Source organism: Limulus polyphemus, unplaced genomic scaffold (assembly GCF_000517525.1).
Source record: "Limulus polyphemus unplaced genomic scaffold, Limulus_polyphemus-2.1.2 Scaffold2625, whole genome shotgun sequence".
NCBI classification, from domain to species: Eukaryota; Metazoa; Arthropoda; class Merostomata; order Xiphosura; family Limulidae; genus Limulus; species Limulus polyphemus.
In genome coordinates, this window is record NW_013668235.1 from 110,698 (window position 1) to 130,944 (window position 20,247).

Sequence of the window (20,247 nt, forward strand, 5' to 3'; positions counted from 1 at the left end):
ACAAAAAAAAAAGAAAGAAAATGTACTTATTTTGTTAAAACTTTTACATTAAAAGGAGATTCCATGTATAGATTTTTGTTGCTAAAAAATGATCTTATTCGAATTTTAGCTGTCAAATCTTTGAAATTGATTACCAATATTTATTATTATATGCAATGTTTCTTGTAAGCCTAAAATCTTGCATTATTTTTATACGACATGTTTAGTATTATAATAAATGTTCTTTGTAACTTAACAAGGCCTCCAATACATGTTCGTAATAATCATTGGAGTTGTATATCTAATTATTAAGTAACTAGATGAAATATTATGTGGAAATGCTCATCACTCTTATCCAGGCTTTTGTCAGTAAGATTGTACTAAGAACACCAGTTGAAACAAATGCTATCTTAACAAATTTTGAAGATAATTATGAATTTGCTAAACATAAATGAATAAACTTAGAAGTTGATTTTACATTCTGAAACTAAATACTTTTAATAATTTTTATTATTTTGCAAAAATCAGGTAGGTTAGTGCATTCTTCTGTTACATTCAAAACTTCCCTTAAATTAGTGTTTTTGTGTATTAATCCATGAAAATTTACAGACACTGAACTGCAAATAAAAACAAAGTAGCATCTTTTAATTACTATAAGCAATGAAATCAACATAAATGAAACAATTTTTTTGTAGTTCTAAATACTGTTTTTTACAATTAATGTAAGTTAAGATTGATTATAATTTAAAATATATATTTAGATAAACATTTCATAATAATGGAGTATTTATAATTACCTTCCAAAAAAACCACGAAAAAAAAAATGACCACTAAATTAAGTTCTCCTGAAATTGGCACTTAAAATATTTAAGAAATTAATGGATGAAATATGATCATTTAAATTACATAATATGTTAATTTAATTCTCATAAATTCCCAAAATATTACTTCCCGAGTACATAACTATATTATTGAAGTGTCTGTATTTTAAAATATGTCAAACTTGAAATTAAGTTCTTATATATCTTTACTATTAAAAATGGAGCTTGTCACGAGAAGTTTTACAACTAGTATCTTTTATCTGTTCCTTAAATAATACCAATTCATGGCAGACCTTTACTTTTATCTCGCACACCAGTAAAACATATATCTTTATCATCAAATCAAACCCTGCACTAGGTGTCTAATTTTTTCTGTGTCTAAACGAAGTTCTTCGTTAGTGGGAGAAATCCTTTGAGCTGCCTCATAATCTTGAAGTGCTAAATAAAACATAATCAGCAACAATGTATTTTCTATAACAAAAATAACAACATTGTTCACATGCAAATATTGTTGTAATTAACCTTACACTACTGTCACATTTTTAAAAATCAAAACTGCCTTTGAAACATAATAATAAAGATGTTTACGGTACCTTCAATGTATAATTCCAAGTTACAGAAGGCAGTTCCCCGTCGAACGTGGCAATGGAGACGAGCTAATGCATTATCTTCTACAGGAGGGGTCAACAAATCTAAAGCCTGCAAAAATAACACTGATAAATAACTAACTATAATAACCTAGTTCCTTCATGAAAGACAGTGCACACAAGTATAATGCTGCAAATCTGTATATCAGACACACACTAGATGACAGTTAAATGGAGATATCAATATTCCACTGAAGGTGATATATTTGAATTAAAGAAACTTCTCTCTGAAAATTTACAACTATTTCAAAAATTATTAGCTGCCCTAAATCAAGGTACTTTTGCTTCATAATTAGTAATTTAATTAAGTTCTTAAATGCAATAGGAATCTTCAGGTTTTAAATAGTATTTTCATTTTGTTTTGTGATTATACAAGTAATCGTTATAAAACTTTTCATTAAAAAGGATATTCTATGTATAGTTTTTAGTAGCTAGAAAATAATCTCATGAGCCATTGATTCTTTGAAGTTAATTACTAATATTTGTTATTTTATGCAATGATTTACTTGTAAGCCTAAAAACTTGCATTATTTTTACATATATGCTTCAACTGATGTTCTTAGAATAATCTTATTGAAAGAGACTGGATGAAATACGATTATTTAGATTACAAAATATGTTGATTTATTTTTCATAAATTACCAAAATATAATTTATGGATAGCCAAGGAAATAGAATAAAGTAACAAGAAAACAGAAATAAACTATGATTATCTGAATTTTATTCTTAATATAGTGGATATTAATCACTGGAATAATTTTTTTATCATTATTTTTACTCATATTAAAAACTTTACCTTTGAACTGTCTTCTATAGCTTTATGGAGATTTCTTAGCTGAAGATGACATGCTGCACGATTTGAGTACAAGCTGGAAAACGATAGTAACAAACTTGTTCAAAAAAATATGTGTATGTGGTTGTGTATATACATATATATACACGTTTGAATTGTAACTGTACCTTAGAGAAATAGTCCATTGTTAATAAATTATTTGTATGTTTGTATGAACAATGAAGATACATTTGATTAATCGGAAAGTAATATTACAAATATATCAATGATTACACATTTTTCTAGTAATTTTTTTAATATATTTGGTAAATAACTCATAAATATACCTCTCTATGCCTGAAATCCTCTTAAATGAAATTGATTGGCAGTTAGGAAATTAATTGCATTACAGGCATAGATTAACATTTTAGTTAGGAAATTAATTGCATTACAGGCATAGATTAACATTTTAATGTAATGCAGTTATTTAACTTTATTACTTCTCATTAACCTTTTCGCAACAGGTACCCCTTTAAATCCCTTTCTATGCAAGTCAGTGAGTTACATTCAAAATTTAACTAAACAACTTTACTGTTAATGAAATTAACATTATAATTCAAAGTTTTATGTTATCTAAGTTTTATTTCCTTTATTTCAAAAGAAACCTTTAAAAAAATAATTAATCTTCAGTTTTGTTGTTGTGCAGCCCATGAGCTATGAAAATATCAACTTTCACACTTGCTATCATGGATCATATAACCCCAGTCCTATAGATGTATTTCTAGACAATAAGTATATTTACTTGCCCTATTGACACATATGTTCCAAAGTTCTTTGGCTGAGTTCCAATGAAACTAGAGATAAATTTTTTCAACCTCTAATAGGTGCCACACACACCTTCTGTACTATTCCTTGAGCTTTACAAGTCACGTGTAATTAATTGACACACGTGTATATAGTCGTTAGAAAGAGCCCATTTTACACTAATAATCCAATAATAGTTATTTTGAAATTGGTGATCAGTTGTCGTCAATGGGTATATGTAACTGCCAGTAGTATTGTTGGTTTCTTTGTCCACATTAGCACTTATGATTGTTTCATACGTAAATATATTATAGTTGGAGAGACAGTTAAATTGCATTTAGGTTTTACTTACATATCTTAGTTAATTATCTATTATTTATGTTTTAAAATGCACAATTGAAAGGTTTAAACAGTTTTTAAATCTATCTCAAACATTGCTCCAGTTCTCAAGGCTTAAAATCTTATGCAAGTGTAAGATAATTTTTCCAAAGGCTTGCACATCTCTGCTAAAGATACTGTAATATGTCTTGAAAGCATTGTTGATTTGTGTCAAGATGAATACTAAACAGTAAAGGACAGGAAAGGAAAATAAAACATTAAAAATTAAATATATGAGAAAAGTAAGAGACCTGAGATAGCAAAGATATTCTACAAAAATTAAAAATGTATGTACATTTTCCTATTTCTTAATTTTAAACATTTCATTGCACTGTATATGTTGATGATTTCCTGGTCAGGCTCTTGCAAGTTGCAGAAGACTGTTGATAGATGGTTAATGCAACCATAAACGTTTATTTGTTAAGAATATATTATAATATTCTACATTTTTAATAACCTATAATAGGCCATGATAAAGTTAGGATGACCATACATCCCAGATTTTCAAGGACAGTACCAAGGTGACGAATTTTGTTCCTAGGAAAAAAAATATCTCTGATAAGTGTCCCCAATTTGAAAAAAAATCACTCCAAAATACCCTTACGTTTCATTTCTTACATTATGATATCTACATCAGATATACATTAAAAATAAAAATTTAGCCACTTTTTGTTATTATTATTATCATTATTAGCTAAGGTATAACAGTATTACGTGATGACATTAATGCAATCGTCATAGCTACGACCTTAAATGTGTTATACAATCATTCATCCTCTTCTTTTTTGTAATGTGATGTAGTGCTATCAAAGTATGAGATTCAGTGTGTATTTGAGTTAACTGTTAGCAAAGATGTCATTGTCGAGTAAGTGGTGGTTACATCTAGAATTATGGCAATTAAAGTTACAAATTTTTATCCCCACATTTGGTTTGCAAAATATAGTCACATTAGGTAAAGAATGATATAAAATCATGTGGTATCAAACAAACGAGTCATATTTTTCAGTATCAATATCACAAGTTTTTGGTAAATGTTTCTTCAAAGGTAATAATGATTTTGATAAACTTCAGATAAACCAAAATTCACATTGTTTTCTCTCTTCTGTTTTTTTAAGTTCTACTGATAATTTCCTAAAAAACAAAAATAAATAGGAAGTTAACTTTCCGCAAAACAGATTAGATTTGTTATATTTAAAAATAATTTACTGCATTTAGAGAAACACAGTACTTAACACTAGTATGAGAATACTTTATCTAGTCAACAGATAACTGTAAAACTATACATAGATGTTTTATCTCTAAGTTTTTTATAAATAGATATTATTGAATTAGGCGTAAAATAGCATATACCTTGGTAAGTTTGGACACATCTTTACAGCTAAGGTATAAGCATTAATTGCCCCATGGAAATCACCATTGGAATAAAAGGTGCTACAAAAATAAAGATAGTATCCATATTAGGAACAGTCTATGTAAAATTATTGTAAATAATATAAGCAAAACTAAATAAGTAATACAATTCATAGTTTATAAGGTTTTGGTTTCTTCATCAGTTTTCTAACAGACCATATTTGGAACTACAGAATTATGTGTTAAACAATAAACTATTATCTAAGGATTTTTAGTAACATTTAAAAAGCTAAAACAAGTTCAGTTGTTTTCCGAATAATATGTGCATATTACAGTAGACTCATTAATTTAAGTCAATAATTACATAGAAAATAGGTTCTAAAGGTTTCAATTTGAGGTCACAAAAACAGCCATGAGTTATAAGTTATACTATTAGCAAAATACTAATAAAAGTTACAATTTGACAACTTCTAACTTAAAAACCTGGACAGATCCCCCAATAATCGCTTTTTTTAAACAAGAATGTGATGGAGTAAATTTACACTCACTCTCCTTTCTCCTTAAGCCATTGTGGATTTCTTTCCTCAGGTGACAAGTCTGCACATTCAATCTCTATTGATTGACGAGCTGTAGCCTGTTTCTGTAACCACTATTTTAATTCATTTAAAAAAAAGTTAAGCCAAATGCCCCACTTCATATCAATAAGAACAGTTTTTTATTTTTAATGCTCACAATAAGTTATCATATAACTTGAACTAACTGCTTTGAATTATCAAAAAAGGTTCCTAGTTTATTATATCTATGATCGTAATTAGAATTCTTTTTTCTTTTTCACTTTAGAGAAATAAATCTCAGATGCAAGTGGAATCTTATCATAATGAAGCGTTACTTATTGTAAAAAAAATAATTTTTGGTCCTTAGTTATGTGACATTTAACATTATTCTCATGGCATCAAAAATACTAAAACATACAAAAAAGAAAGGCTAATTTAAGTGTATGCACACAAATGTACAAGTCCTTATTCTGAAGAACAATTACTCACTCATCAGTATTCTATTATACAGTCTGAAAAAATGTGAACTCACATTTTTGTTCTGTTTTTTTCAAAAATTAACTTTTTTACAATAAAATGTTATCAATAAATCTGAAGAGGCTTTCATCAAGAGAGTTCTGTTTTTTTCAAAAATTAACTTTTTTACAATAAAATGTTATCAATAAATCTGAAGAGGCTTTCATCAAGAGACACGAAGAAAACATTACATCCAACAGTAAGCATGAACTAAGCTTAACTCATCTTTTGCCTATAATGGACTGAATTATGCAAGTACCATTTAACCCTTTATCATCTCCACCCATACATTTACACATGCTAGACATCATCTCCACCCATATATTTACACATGCTAGACATCATCTCCACCCATATATTTACACATGCTAGACATCATCTCCACCCATACATTTACAAATGCTAGACATCATCTCCACCCATACATTTACACATGTTAGATATCATCTCCACCCATACATTTACAAATGCTAGACATCATCTCCACCCCTACCTTTACGCCAATTACGGTAATGAAAAAAAAACCTTCCAGGGATGATAAAGGGTTAAGTAATACACCTAAATCTGTACTGAGGTTTTTCAATATATTGACATATACAAACACTCGGCTGTATTATTATTCAAATGATATCTGAACTGATTCAATTAAAAATTATATCATGAGTGCTTTCTATTTGTCTTTTTAGATTCTAGCTTTACTTATTACTTCCAGTTGCCGGCTCTGTCATTGACCATGTTTGTAGGGGATAATTAAAGTAGGATTAATTGTATTACACACAGTTCATAATATGTTTAGTAAATTAATTTTTTTCTTTTTATTACATTTAACTTGGTTAAGTTGATTACTGTTAATATTTTAAGTATTTATAGTAAAACTTTGTTATTCATTTAATTTATTTTGTATCTTCAAAGACAGTTTTTTTTTTGTGGCTGTAAAACCTGTACCATCCTGCTACATGACTTTATAGTTAGACAGTAACATAAATGTTATAACTTTACCTGAGGTCGTTTCAATTACAAAACATGTAGTACTTATGACTTACTTCTTGTTCTTCAGCATGCTTAGACTCTCGAGCTGCAGATGGAAATTCTCGTTGTGTAAACGTCACCTTAATGTGGCCAGCATTACGAGGAGGAGGAAGTTCTGAACTTGTGGGCTTATTTTGGTTTTTGCTTAACAGAGAGAGGGACAAATTATTTCATGAAAACCATCATACAAGTTTACAATAATGTCCTCAAGTTCTGCTTTCAGATGATGCACTATTCAGATAAATGTAAACACAGATTAGTTATGATTACAAGATAACACAAACTGTTAATTCATTTGTCAATTAACATTACAGAAATAAGGAACATAATTTATGGCTACCAGTACTCTATCAATGTTACAGAGCAAGAATACAGTGAAAATATAAGTAACGATTGGTAAAATCTAAGACAGACACGTGTAAATGTAAGTTTTAAAATGCCAAAATATAAAGAATAAATTATGGCATTAACATTCTGAAGAGCCTGAAATTACATCATACGTTATTTTAAGTTATGGCTATCAGCAGTTCCAAAAGCTATTGATGACAATGTATTAAAGTTATGAATCACAGTTCTCTGTATGTTCAAGATTTAGGCACAGAGTACAATTATAATAAGTCATAACTGACAGTGCTTTCAGAATTTATGATGAGATACTATATGTAAATCACAGCTGCAGTGGTGTGCAAGCACATTACATGTCCCCCCCCCCCTATTTAATATAAAGTTTCAGAAAATGTCTGCATATACTGTGCATATAGTCTTAAATACACATTATTGGTCAATGGAACCACTAAGTTGCTTTCACCCTAGTTACCTACTGAATCGGGTTATTCAACTAGGGTCGCATGCATTTTTCAGGGGAAAGATTCCTGTAAAGTGGAGCATACTATGTAGAAATAGACAGTGATCTTTGACACTGGCAGATCAGCTAATGCTTGGAGGATACAACCTTCCTTAATTTGTGATGGGGATGATCAACAACCATATGGATGCCAACTTTACCCTGAGATGGATGACATTATTGTTTCATATACATAATGCTATGTTTATTCAGTTTGGAACAGATTTACAATTAGTTTGATACAGATCTAGATTCATAAAAAGCTCTCCAGTAAAGTCACCACAAAATACACTTGTTTATCTTTGACTTGTTTTTGAGTGTCAAGTTATGACTGTTTCACTTTGTTATAAATTTTGTCCAGTTTCTCAATCAAGGTCAGTAAAATCATATTCAATTCATAATACATTTTCTTTTGAAACCTCCTGTTATTTTGAGGCTTTTATCAGATTTCTCTTAAAGGGAAGTCAGTGCACCTGAAAATACCACACTGCTTTGCTCTAAAAAACCCAAATTAAGCATTTGTACAAATCCAAATCACTGCTTGTAAAAGTTCTCATGAAAATGTTTTAATTTTAATCCACTCTACCTTTTACTTTTGTTGGATTTCTGAATCACAGATGAGGAAGAAGAATTTTGTACCTCACTCTCCATTAACTCGACAGTCTTTGTTACCTGAAGACGTTCATTTTCTTTAAGCTCTTCTATACGTTTCCTCTCCAGTTCATCTAACTAGTTATCAGAAATATCTATTTAAATTTTATGAATGATCAGTAACAATAAATTATTTAAATCAATCTCATATATCAAATTTTCAATTCTGTTGTTCAGAAACATTAGAAAATAACTGAATGTAAGTTTATGAAATAAATGCACCTGTCAATTACTTCTCAAACTACTTATAGATCTAACCAAGCATATATGTATCTAACAAAAACAAAATACAATCTTTTTCTATTAAAATAAAAAGTTTTCTTTTTTGGTCAAATACATCAAAAGTATTTTATTTTTCAAACGACTAAGGTATTATACCAACGGTTTTGATTTTAAGCTTGTAAAACTTTAGCCCTGAAATTGTACTTTTATTATAACAAATAAAAAAACATGTGTTAAACTATGCAGAAGTATGGATAATGCAGATACAGCATATCATATCTCAGTAAATGTGACAGTCAGTCATACATTTTGTAAATGCATGTAACTCAATGTTAGAGTTAGAATTACAACTTCACTTATTTTCTACAATTCTTACAGAAAGCCACCAAAATAAAAACCAACAATGTTGGCTTACAAACAAGAAGACTTAATTTGCCTATTTTTAGAAATCTTAAAATAAAAAAAAGCTTGTTAACTTATTTACATATAGTACAAATGCGATTAAAGTAAAAAATATTAAATAGCTTTATAAATTCAACTACATTTTTTTTGTAATACTTGAAGATATTCAAGAGAGAGGGTTTAGATTTAAGATGATGTCTTATCAAGTTTATATTACATATAAAATATGACCAACCATCATTTCCTGTTGCAAAGAAAACTTCTCTCTCTTTCTTTTCTCAACACACTTTTGTTTGGCAACTTCTTCTGTTTGTTGTTGATTTTCTTCTAAAGCTGCATTTCTTTGCTGCTGTCTAAATTCTTCCTTTGCTATGGGAGATTCAATAAGCCTTTGAATTTCCTAATGAAATGATTTGGAGTGATGAATACATTGTAGGTAAACCAAAACACATTATGCTCTGATTTTATCATAATATATATCAACAAATAAAATAACAAAGTTGGTGTTCATTGGAGAGGGAATCTTTTATGGGAATCTTTTCAGGCCTTAGGGAATATTCAGGGACTATATTTGGGAAGGAAAAGGGGGTTACTAAAATGATAACTATTAGATAAACTTACATAGTTTGAAAATACTTACAATTACCAAAGGAACACTAAAAACTAATGAGAGTTTTGTTTTGTGAAATAAATGTATATGATGCATCTTTTCAGTGGAAATACTTTTAAAAAAATGTACACCATGTAACAACCAAGCTTGGAAACTTTCAAATGTAGCTAAGAATCTATTTAAATGTGATAAATTAAAAACTTTAATTTTTTAAGTTCTTTCTAAAAATTCACTTAAACTTGCAAGTGGCAATTTATATGCAAAATACTGAATCAATCAACATTAGTTTAAATTATATACCATGCTTACCTGCCTCTGGATCTGACAGTTCTCCCCATATTGCATACTCTTTCTTTTCAAGCCTAAAAGTCACTCGTCCATCTCCTATTTGAGCTGAACTATTTCCTGAATCCACCGGAGCCTTCAGGAATAATTCATACAGAAAAGGTGGATAGTTCACCTACAGTTAATACAATCAGAGTTAGATTATTATTACTCTACTAGAAAATAGTGCAATAACACATAACATTTTCTCAACTCCTAAATATAATAAATTAAAGCCTTTTCAATGTTCCTGGTAAGCTTCTCATGGTTTTTACACTTACTACAAACCATATTAATCATTTATATAAAACAACATGTTTTAAATATATATAACATACTGCTAAACCAAAAGATCTTACCGAAAACTGATTAGGTACCTTAAAAGTTTAACAGTGGTAAATGTTTCATTTGGTTAACTCAAAACACTCTGTTAGGAGTAGGAAGATGTGTATGTAATACATGAATATGTATAGTACTGAAAATATTGTTTTTGTATGGAAATGGTAAAGAAAAGAGGGTATAAAAGGCAAATACTGTAGTAATTACAACATTATAATATGTAAAAATGAATGGCACCAGAATATAGAGTCATGTGCTAAGAGTTTACATTATCAGTGGTTGTTGTCCAATCAATCAGAAAGTGTTATACTAGTTTAAAGCCTATAAATGTACAAGTAATCATAGTATGCCCATTAGTAGTAGTAATGCAAATCCAATAATGACTCCCAGGACTGAAATACCACGTGATAAGATTGTAGAAAAAGTTTTGGCTGGTCAAGGATACTTCATCAGAAATATTTACTCCATTTTCCATTAGGAGCAGTATGTAAGACTGAAGAGGGTACATGAAAGTGGTGAAGGTTGAAATCAAGACTCTTCAAAAGTGATGTTCAGTATCTCACAGTAGGTTCTTTACAAGACAGGTAATGGTCGAGTGCAGATGTTGCCAATGCCCTTTCTGTAATAAGAGTTGAATGTTACCTCAAAGTAGGATACACATTAGAACAAAGTGGTCTCATTAAACATGAAGCTGTTTGAAAACAACTGCTGAAAAAAAAAAGAGTTAACTAAATCAAAATGTTGGAATGGGTATCAGACCACAAATAGCAAGTTCAAATTGTTTGACAACAACTAATGACAGAGAGGAAAATATCATCATAGTCAATATATAAAGTCTGAAATGAAGCATGCTAGCCAACAACATTAGTGATCTAGACAAAATTGATGGCACCCTGACTGTTGACAGGTGCAGTTCATTCTGATTCATCAAGCCATTCCATGAGAGGCAGAAATTCATTTTCCAACAAAGATTTCAAGCATACATAGGCATTTCCCCCCTTTCCCAGTAATTTCTGAAGAAAATTTATTTGAATAAAGTATTAAAAAATGCATTAGAAAATAATACTAGTTAAATATAAATGAAAAAATTAGGTGTACAGAAATAAACCACATCAGCCAGAGCATCGCATTCGAATTTCAAGGCAATGGCCTGCACTCTGTAATGGCTTGCCTCCACTTGGAATAAATTCTGTGGATACCATGCAAGCATACAATAAATATGGTGAAATTATATCTTGACATTAAAGAGATCAATAGAACATTCACAATAATGGCTTGGCCTGCAAAAAATAAGTTTGAAAATAAATCTTCTGGAGGCTTTATAAGCTCATATAAAATCTGAAAAGGTCATTAGGCATCCAAAAAAGTTGGCTAACTTGTGGGGAGTAATACAGGACACTTGGAATAATATTCTATAGTCATATATCGATAAACTGAAAGGCTTCAAGAGAACAAAATATAATGCTCTGTATAAAGCAAAGTTCTCACATACAAATAACTAGTGCACTATAGAACCTTTTTTATCTGTGGGAATGTTTTGTATTATTAATACATTCACCAGCTACACTGTATTTACTTTTACTCATTGTTTATGACTACTGTATGTGCTATTACTTGTGTGTTTCCATAATTATTTCAAATACTTTATATACAATGGTTTTATATAAAACTTTTGTTAATTCCCTTTTGTAATAGTATAAATTCAGTTTTGTTTCATCACTATGCCATGATCCTTTTCTTTAATCATGCTATTAAGTTGATTTCCATCTATATTAAATGTTTGATCCAAACTATAACATTCTAAATGCATTACCTTACACTTACTGTAATTAAAGGTCGTTTGCAAAATATTTATCCAACTTACTAATTAATCCAAGTCATTCTGTAGTAATTTAATGTCTTTAATATAACTAAAAATACCCAATAGTTTAAATATTTTGGTTCACGGATTTCTCACAGATCCAGAATAGGATCTGATAAAAAGGAGGTTCAACAGATATATTATGAAGTACAGATGTTTACTTTTTGGACTCTGTCTGAGTCTGTCTACAAAAAAAGATAGTCTCTACGGTAAAATTCAAACCAACAATTTTTATTAAGGTAAATGAAAATGATGCACAAACACAATATTGTGTTGAATCAGTAATAGATGACTAAGGAAACCTTTGTTGTTTTCCTTACTAGTCCAGTGTGAACCCACCCCCCTGTAAGCTAAACTAAAAAGAAAGTTAAATTATAAAAATAAAACCCTGCAATATTAAGATAATGCAAAACGTTACTCGTAAAAATAATAAAATGTTTAAAAGTTTATCCATTTCATAAAATGTTCAACAATAACTTTTCCATCAACATCCTTTAAAAGCCCTATCCAAACTTTTACATTTTGCTTACCTTCAACATATTTAAATCTTCAAATCATCTGTCAATTTAAATTTCTCAAGCTTATTTATCCCTGACTTTCTCTTTCATGTCTTTAATAAGCCAATTAGGTTTGATATTCCCTGTTATTATTTTCTTATTTTTAGGAAAACATGCTTGTATTGAATTAAAAGGAAGTTATTTTTAAAAATTCCCAAATTTGTTCCCCATCATCTTTTAATTAATGATCCCAATTCAATAATAACAAATCTTTTGTTATGGCTTAAAATTGGCTCCCTGAAAATTAGGAACCAAAATTTATTTTTATCTCAACATTTAGTAATACATCAAACCTAAATATTCAATTATCACTCTCTTACAACCACACCCTCATTTGTGGTTAACAATAAATGTAAAATGGCATCACCCTCCTGGTTGTCTCTTTGACCATTTGGTATAGAGAACCATCCTGAATCATTTCAAGAAATCTCCCTTCTTTGCTATTTGATGCCATATAACCCCAATCAATACGTCTAAATTTAAAGTCTCTCATAATTATTAAGTAAGTGTTCTTATTAGTAGCTACCTTGATCAGATGGCCTATAACAATTGTCAATTAAAACTTTCTACCCTTTGAACCCATGAGTGTAACCTCTAAAAATTCAACCTCTTAACTAACATTTTTTCTTATGTCTTCAATCTTAACAGGCTACAGTTCATCCTCTCTCTTAAAAAGTATAACTACTAAATGGTATCATAACCCAAAATTAAAAACTAATTCCTACTATAAATATTCTCCAAATCTAACAAAGTCTCATAAATTTCCCTTATATCATAGTCTTCCATTTCAAATATAGCCTGTATTTTTCTGTTTTGTTAATATCTCCAGCATCGTAACAAAAATAATTACATTTATTCTTGATCCTACTACATTTTTCTTTAAACCTGACAGGCTTTAAAACTATTAGATAGTTAGTTTGTTTTTGACTTTCGTACAAAGCTACACGAGGGCTATCTGCACTAGCCATCCATAATTTAGCAGTGTAAGACTAGAGGAAAGGCAGCTAATCATCACCACCCACCGCCAACTCTTGGGCTACTCTTTTACCATGTTTGGTGGGACGGGGATTCAAACCCGCGACCCTCAGACTGAGAGTCGAGTACCCTTACCACCTGGCCATGCTATTAGTTAGTGTATTACACTTTCAAATATCCTTTTACAAAATTCCTTGTTGTCTTAGTTATCCTATTAATTTGTTTACTCCCAATTCTCCAAACTCTCTCACCACTATGGTACCTTGGGATTGCAGGCCTGGCATGACCAGGTGGTTAGGGTGCTCGACTCACAATCTGCAGGTTTAAATCCCCGTCCCACCAAACATGCTGACCCGTTCAGTCGTGGGAGCATTATACTGTGATGATCAATCCCAAAAGAGTAGCCCAAGAGTTGGTGGTGATGACTAGCTGCCTTCCCTCTAGTCTTTCACTGCTAAATTAAGGACAGCTAGCACAGATAACCCTCATGTAGTTTTGTGCAAACTTCCAAACAAACCAAACCTTGGGTTGCCCTAAACATCCTACTATTTAACTTGCTTAAGGGGAGTGCATCTCTTGCATATAATTCACCCTTACCCTGAAAACTATCCGACGGATACTACCAATTCTAAGCATAACCCTGATAATGTTTCATTTGAGACTTAGATCCTCTTAAGTAATTCATTCCTGCTTCTGACTCGAGGAAGCACTCTTCTATAGGGCTACATGTCTATTTCTATCTCTAAACCTCTATAGGAGTTATTCATACTTATTAAGTAAGTCTTCTTGTAATAATGATAGAGACCTAAAGCTGTGAATATGCTCTATAATATCCTGCACTTTAGAATTGGGCAACCAAATTATACTCCTTCTTATGAAGCCAACTTTAACATCTGAAGACATTCTCTTAAGAATACAGGGAAATTACAAGGAATTTGATTCAGGTGTTAAACTGAAGAAGAGTCAGGATAATCTGCCAGTATACATTGTAACCTACTTGATTCTGGGAAAATAAAGCTGAAATGGTGACTTGTCATTGTCACAGACTTTAGAAGTGTAAGTACAAGGTTGTTGTTAAACATTATAATTTCAACTTTCAGGTTGTAATATTGTAAAATGATTTCATACAGATGCTGTGCTCATTAACTTTCTGAAATTCGTTACTTTCTTATGTTCATAAATGCGGTTCTGAGGCAGAGTTCACATTTGTCCTTCTTTAACTATTGAACTATTGGTATGGTGCTTGTACTATTATGATTTAAAAATCTATTCATTGTTATTGGATAATAAGGAGTGGTTCCTTAAGTCACCATATCTGTTTATAGGTTAACATTGAAACTAATATCATTAACATAACCATAATGTATTCAAACATATCAAATGACCAACAGTCCCACTTCTCAGTATAATGTGAATGATCAAGCACCATACCATTCTACACAGTACTGACTTCAGAAGTCTGTGGCTGTTTGTTCATGTCACCACATATGATCATATTTTATCTGACAGCTGTGCATCTTGACAACAGCCCTACAACTTAGCTTACATTGCAAAATGCTCCAACATAAGAATGTCATGTTCAAGGAACATCATTCTTCCCTGCAGTCTTTCCATAATCCACCTAGTGTATGAGTACAATAGTCCAATCACACATAAATCCATTGGTGCTACATTCAGCACCTTCATAGGTATGTCTTTGTATGTAACAGCATGAATATCGATTTCATTCTCCAGCTGCTTGAGGTATGTGATGGTTGATATGATATGCTGTGGAAGCAACTTGTGTATGTGTGACGTGTTCCTTTTCCAGATAAAGATTTTTTTTTCTTTCATGGACAGCTTTTGCCATTGACCTTTGTGTTTGTAGATTTTCACTTGACACAAAACACTGACTTTACTTATCACATCTCAGATATGACTTTTTACATGTCTTTTTATAGATGGTCCTGGTTACCTAAGTTCATCCATATTTCTTGGAATTCCAATTCTTTAAGTACAAGGGATATTCCCATTTTGGAATCTCTAAATCTCCAACTGAACACATCTTTATAGTCTGAGTATATGACTATTTTGCATTGGAAAAAGCTGTTATATACCCTTCCCAAAAGCAATCAATTTTCAACAACATCACACTAATTACAAATACTAAACAATGTGAAAATGTAGTTCTGATACATTCCATTCCACCATGATTATCAACTCTTAATGTCACCAAAGTTTAATGATTTGCATGTTCAAAACTGTTTTAATATTATGTACTCAACCCTGTTTGACTACCTCATATTACATAATAACGTGCAAAATTACTAGAAAGGGAAATTGTGATGTGCACATAAACTTTGATTAAGCAATAAGCAGAAAGTATCCGGTTCATTTTTAAAACCTGCATGAATATTTATTTAAACATAGCTTGTTCATCATCAAGTTCCTATCATAACATGCAGTTTTACATATACACATGTATAAACACACACATATCTGTAAACATATCCAAGAAAGGTGCAAGAAAATCCTGGTGATGCCCATGATTGATCATTTTTCTGTAGAATTAGTGATTTTTTTTTATTACATTGAACTAGTATATGTTAAGCTGATATGTCAGGTTTCTCATAACGTACTTCATTTGAAGCATTAAAAAGCAGTAATTTCATACATAGCAAAATCTTCATACTTATGATTCCATACAAAAAGAGTCGTAGCATGATTGTGACAATCTAAAAGGTGCAAAATCACCATAATGATTGTTGGTCAATGTTCTATCTACATTTTAATAAGAATACCCTGACCAGATTATATTTAGCAATCAATCACAACATGATTTATCACAAAACAAAATGCTCCAGTTTTTAAAAGTTTTGTTGTTGCTTACATATACTGATCAAACATTCATATTAAATTATTAATAAACTCATTTTAGTACTAATGTGTTCCATTACATTACGTTCATCTCTTCTATCATAGCAAAGATGCCTGCAGCTTTATCATGGTGTATCATCACTGTTTGGTAGACTGGGAATAAAAAAATCTTTAAACTAGCAACACTCAAAACAGTTTTATAATACAGTTCTGTGATGTTGGAAACTTAATGGGGATCCAATGTGCAAATATTTTAATATAATGAAATAATATTTCAAATACCAGGTAAGTTCATGAACACTTAAAAAAAAAAGAAGTTTTTAAAATGTTTGTATAAGCATACTTTTCTAATAATACTAAAATTTTATTTACATAAACTTCTAGTTTCCTTAACATACTCTAAATCTAATATTTTATACTGTGACTATGTCAATATATAATAATTAACATTAAATAACCATGTCCAGGAAAAGGGTTTAAACTGTGCGTCAGATCATGTTGCAAAGACGAAGCATATGTTCCTAGCATATATGATATAATAATAACCCAAACACTTGTTCGTGCCATGCTAGGAACTTTCTACTGGAGCTACGATACTGCGCCAAATGACATCAAAATTGTGGTGCACCATGATAATGCTTTATTCTCAATTATTTATTTACGCATAAAAAGTTCCTTACTTTCAAATATCTGCTAGATGAAAACACATATACATTTTTTTTATTCACTCCCCTAAGTGGAACTAAAATAGCAATTGTTGAGATTGTTTCTGTCCACTGAATTTCATTGTCTTTTAGTATAATCGGCATGTTTACTACGAAAGTTTATCTGCAATTAGGACCCTCTGGTGATATAACTAATAACTCAAATAAATATATTTATAATACTAAAATGAATAAATGCATTATTACTTATTAAACTAAGAAATTAATTTATTAGTGAATATTATGTTTAAACGTTACTCCAGAAGCTCTCGGTGTTATAGACGCATAAATAACCTAAAATTTACGAAGTCCTAAATTATTACACAATAAATCTTTTTAAGTCAGTGTTATATAAAACATCCCAATGGTCCCTAAAAAAGGTTAAGAACAAGAATAAAATAATAATAATAATAAGTGCTCTTAGTTAGAGGCATCACTAGGTGCTTAAAAGATTCGGGGTTCGGGCCCTTAAGCGCTGAAATTTTCGGCGTTTCAGTATGATATCGTTCATACTGTTTTCTATTCTGATTTTTCCAGACACCAACTGGGGATTCGGGACACGGGCCCCGTGTACCAGTGCCTAGTGATGCCGCTGCTCTCATTTGTGAAATTCTATGATGAATTAATATAGATTATCAGAAAGAATGCCACATCGTTAGCTGACAGTAATTTTAAGACTTTATGCAGCAATACATTGATTTCTATTTAGTTGTGAATGTTACTTGGTTAACAGATAATATGGGGGAAAAGAGAGGAAGTAAGAGGTGATCCTACAATCAAATCATGAGCATAAGATTTAATAGTGGAAGATCTCCAGATACTCTAGCAAAATTTTGAAATGTGCCTAAACATATATAGGCAGTGCTACGTTCTTTATTATAGTTTTTGAGATTATCTAGATTATATATTAGCAGGTCACAGTCTTTCAGACACAATAAAAGAGAACATGACTCGAATCCCAGTAAATGTTAATAGCCTCTATTCGAACTTGTTATAGCCCTCAAAGATCTACCGTTAAAGGTATTTCATTGTAGCTGAATTTGGAGTTTCCAGCTTTTAGCAGAACTTCGTTGACAGAGTGTCGCACTTAGTTCATAAATTGTTCAAATAAGTAAGAAACATCTCCCAGTTACTCAGTGGTAAGTTTTCATGCTTTCAGTGCTAAAAACCAGGTTTCGATACCCATGGTGAGCACAGCACAGATTTCCAATTATGTAGTTTTGCGCTTAATAACAAGCAAACACATCAAGGCAAGGAAATATTTTGGGCAGAAAAAATATAAAATATTCTGAATATAGCTTCTATTACTCATACATGTAATTTTTATTGAAATTTGGCTTTACTAATGATCCAATACGCTTCTTTTTAAATATTGGTAATGTAATTCCAAATGTGAATATTATGGAGAAATAAATGCCATTGTAGATATATATTAGACTTAGAAAATTAGGGAAAGAGTTTTGATTATGTCTAAGAACTTCATTAAATATATTTAGTTTAATAACTTTTATTATTATTCATCCATCACACAGTGTTGAAAGTAATCCAGTATAGGTTCAGTTTGTTTGTTCTAAGCGCAGAGTTACACAATGGGCTAACAGAAATACTTCAATAAAAATCTACTCCAGCCATTAAAAATCTACTCTGTGATGTAATGCTGTGGTGATAGCTCATTTTGTAACTAAAATTTCAATAAAATCCCTTTCCTCATGGATGGTGAACATTATTAAATATCAAATTTGAATACGTTGTTGTAGAACTGTCAGACAATTCCAAAAAAGGCCACAGGTCCAATAGCCTTCCGCAGGAACTAGCAGTTATAGCTGCCCGGCGGGCGGATATTTCTGCTAGTATAAATAAAATTGTATAGGCTATAAAACTTAATAAACATATTTACTAACTTATTTTCTTGAGTTATCCAATTAAAAAAAAAAACTATTTATTTTGTCATTTAATGGTTACAAAAAGTGTTTCATAATATTGTTGCAATTTTATAAAATTAAGAAAAATACGAAATCGGAACTATAAAAAAATACAAGTGCTTTATGCAATAAAGAACTAAAAAAAACGACTTATAGCACATTTGCAAAAGCTTTTGAGTTGTGGTAGTTGAATTCTATGCTAAATGTAAAGGTACAAATAATAACAGATGCTGACGTTAAAGTATAATATTTCGTAACGTTAGAAGCAAAATTAGAGTAAAAAATGTCTTATATAATACTGCAACTCATGTTACTAATTAAATCTAAGAAAAAACATTGAACTCGTAAATTAATTAACTTTCATTGGGTTAAACAGATACATGTAGGCATTAATTAGTTTAATTATAATATGATATCACAACAAAGGCAGTTTCTAAAATTTTGTTTTCTCTCTCTCTCTCGAGGAAATTAGTTAGAAGTGAAGGAAATCATTTATTGACCGATATTTCAGGTGGACGTGCAATTGGTGTTTTTTTTTTTATGGCTACCATTATGTGGAGCAACGTTTAAGTCTTACAACAAACGTTACCTAGTAGGTCAGCAGCAGTTTAACGGATTCACAATGTTAAAATCCTAGGTTCGATTCCTGATGAACAGAGCGCAGATAACCCACTGTGTAGCATTTTACTAAACCAATTGATAGCAGGAACGCTTGGGCAGAAACTTTCCAGGTGAGACAATGTATCGGCTGTCTCCTGAGGTTTAGTTTGTATATATTCTGTTACGACAGCGGGAGTCACATGACGCTGGTAACACATAATGAGTATCTCGAACGTTCCTGAAGGCTTGAGTGTTTGCTAGACACGCGCTCTTATAGTATATAAGCCGGCAAATAAAGTGACGGGATAGATAATTGCAAACAGACAGAGACGGACAATTGAGTCTAGCACGGTAGTGACCGTAAGTAAAGTGCGTGAATCGTTGTGAATTATAGCGTGTGTTTAAGTTAAAGTGACTGTGGAAATTAAGTGTATTGAGAAAGTGTGTGTGTTTTTGAATTTCTCGCAAAGCTACACGAGGGCTATCTGCGCTAGCCGTCCCTAATTTAGCAGTGTAAGACTAGACGGAAG

At 30.9% G+C, this 20,247-nt stretch overlaps 2 protein-coding genes across 3 annotated transcripts in view; one reads left to right on the forward strand and one right to left on the reverse strand.

The window, feature by feature from the left end:
• Positions 1 to 381: 381 nt before the first annotated feature.
• LOC106467470 (dynein assembly factor 4, axonemal-like) lies at positions 382 to 17,323 on the reverse strand. 2 transcript variants are annotated; one of them, XM_022395665.1, is made up of 10 exons: positions 17,172 to 17,323; positions 9,889 to 10,039; positions 9,205 to 9,338; positions 8,281 to 8,423; positions 6,865 to 6,994; positions 5,300 to 5,400; positions 4,752 to 4,832; positions 2,244 to 2,316; positions 1,394 to 1,499; positions 382 to 1,238 (listed from the first exon to the last, which is right to left on the reverse strand). In XM_022395665.1, exons 1-10 carry the CDS (start codon positions 17,298 to 17,300, stop codon positions 1,138 to 1,140), a joined length of 1,149 nt encoding a protein of 382 aa, XP_022251373.1. In that variant the 5' UTR covers positions 17,301 to 17,323; the 3' UTR covers positions 382 to 1,137. The 2 variants fall into 2 exon arrangements, with proteins under 2 accessions (XP_022251373.1, XP_022251374.1); XM_022395666.1 differs by lacking the exon at positions 17,172 to 17,323 and adding an exon at positions 16,950 to 17,136.
• Positions 10,487 to 20,247, forward strand: part of LOC106467472 (tyrosine-protein phosphatase non-receptor type 2-like) — a 29,385-nt gene continuing 19,624 nt past the window's right edge. The window contains exons 1-2 of the mRNA XM_022395664.1: positions 10,487 to 10,490; positions 19,446 to 19,454. Coding sequence (XP_022251372.1) covers positions 19,453 to 19,454 — 2 coding nt within the window. The 5' untranslated portion in view covers positions 10,487 to 10,490; positions 19,446 to 19,452. The remainder of the gene's footprint in view (positions 10,491 to 19,445; positions 19,455 to 20,247) is intronic.

Bases quoted from the DNA above. Each gene is read 5' to 3' on its own strand.
- LOC106467470 (XM_022395665.1), bottom strand. From the start codon at position 17,300: ATGCCGATTATACTAAAAGACAATGAAATTCAGTGGACAGAAACAATC. The intron at 6,995-8,280 runs GTAGAGTGGATT...CTCTCTGTTAAG, and splicing joins AAATCCAACAAAAGTAAAAG to CAAAAACCAAAATAAGCCCA. The intron at 2,317-4,751 runs GTATATGCTATT...ATCGTTTTCCAG, and splicing joins ATGTGTCCAAACTTACCAAG to CTTGTACTCAAATCGTGCAG.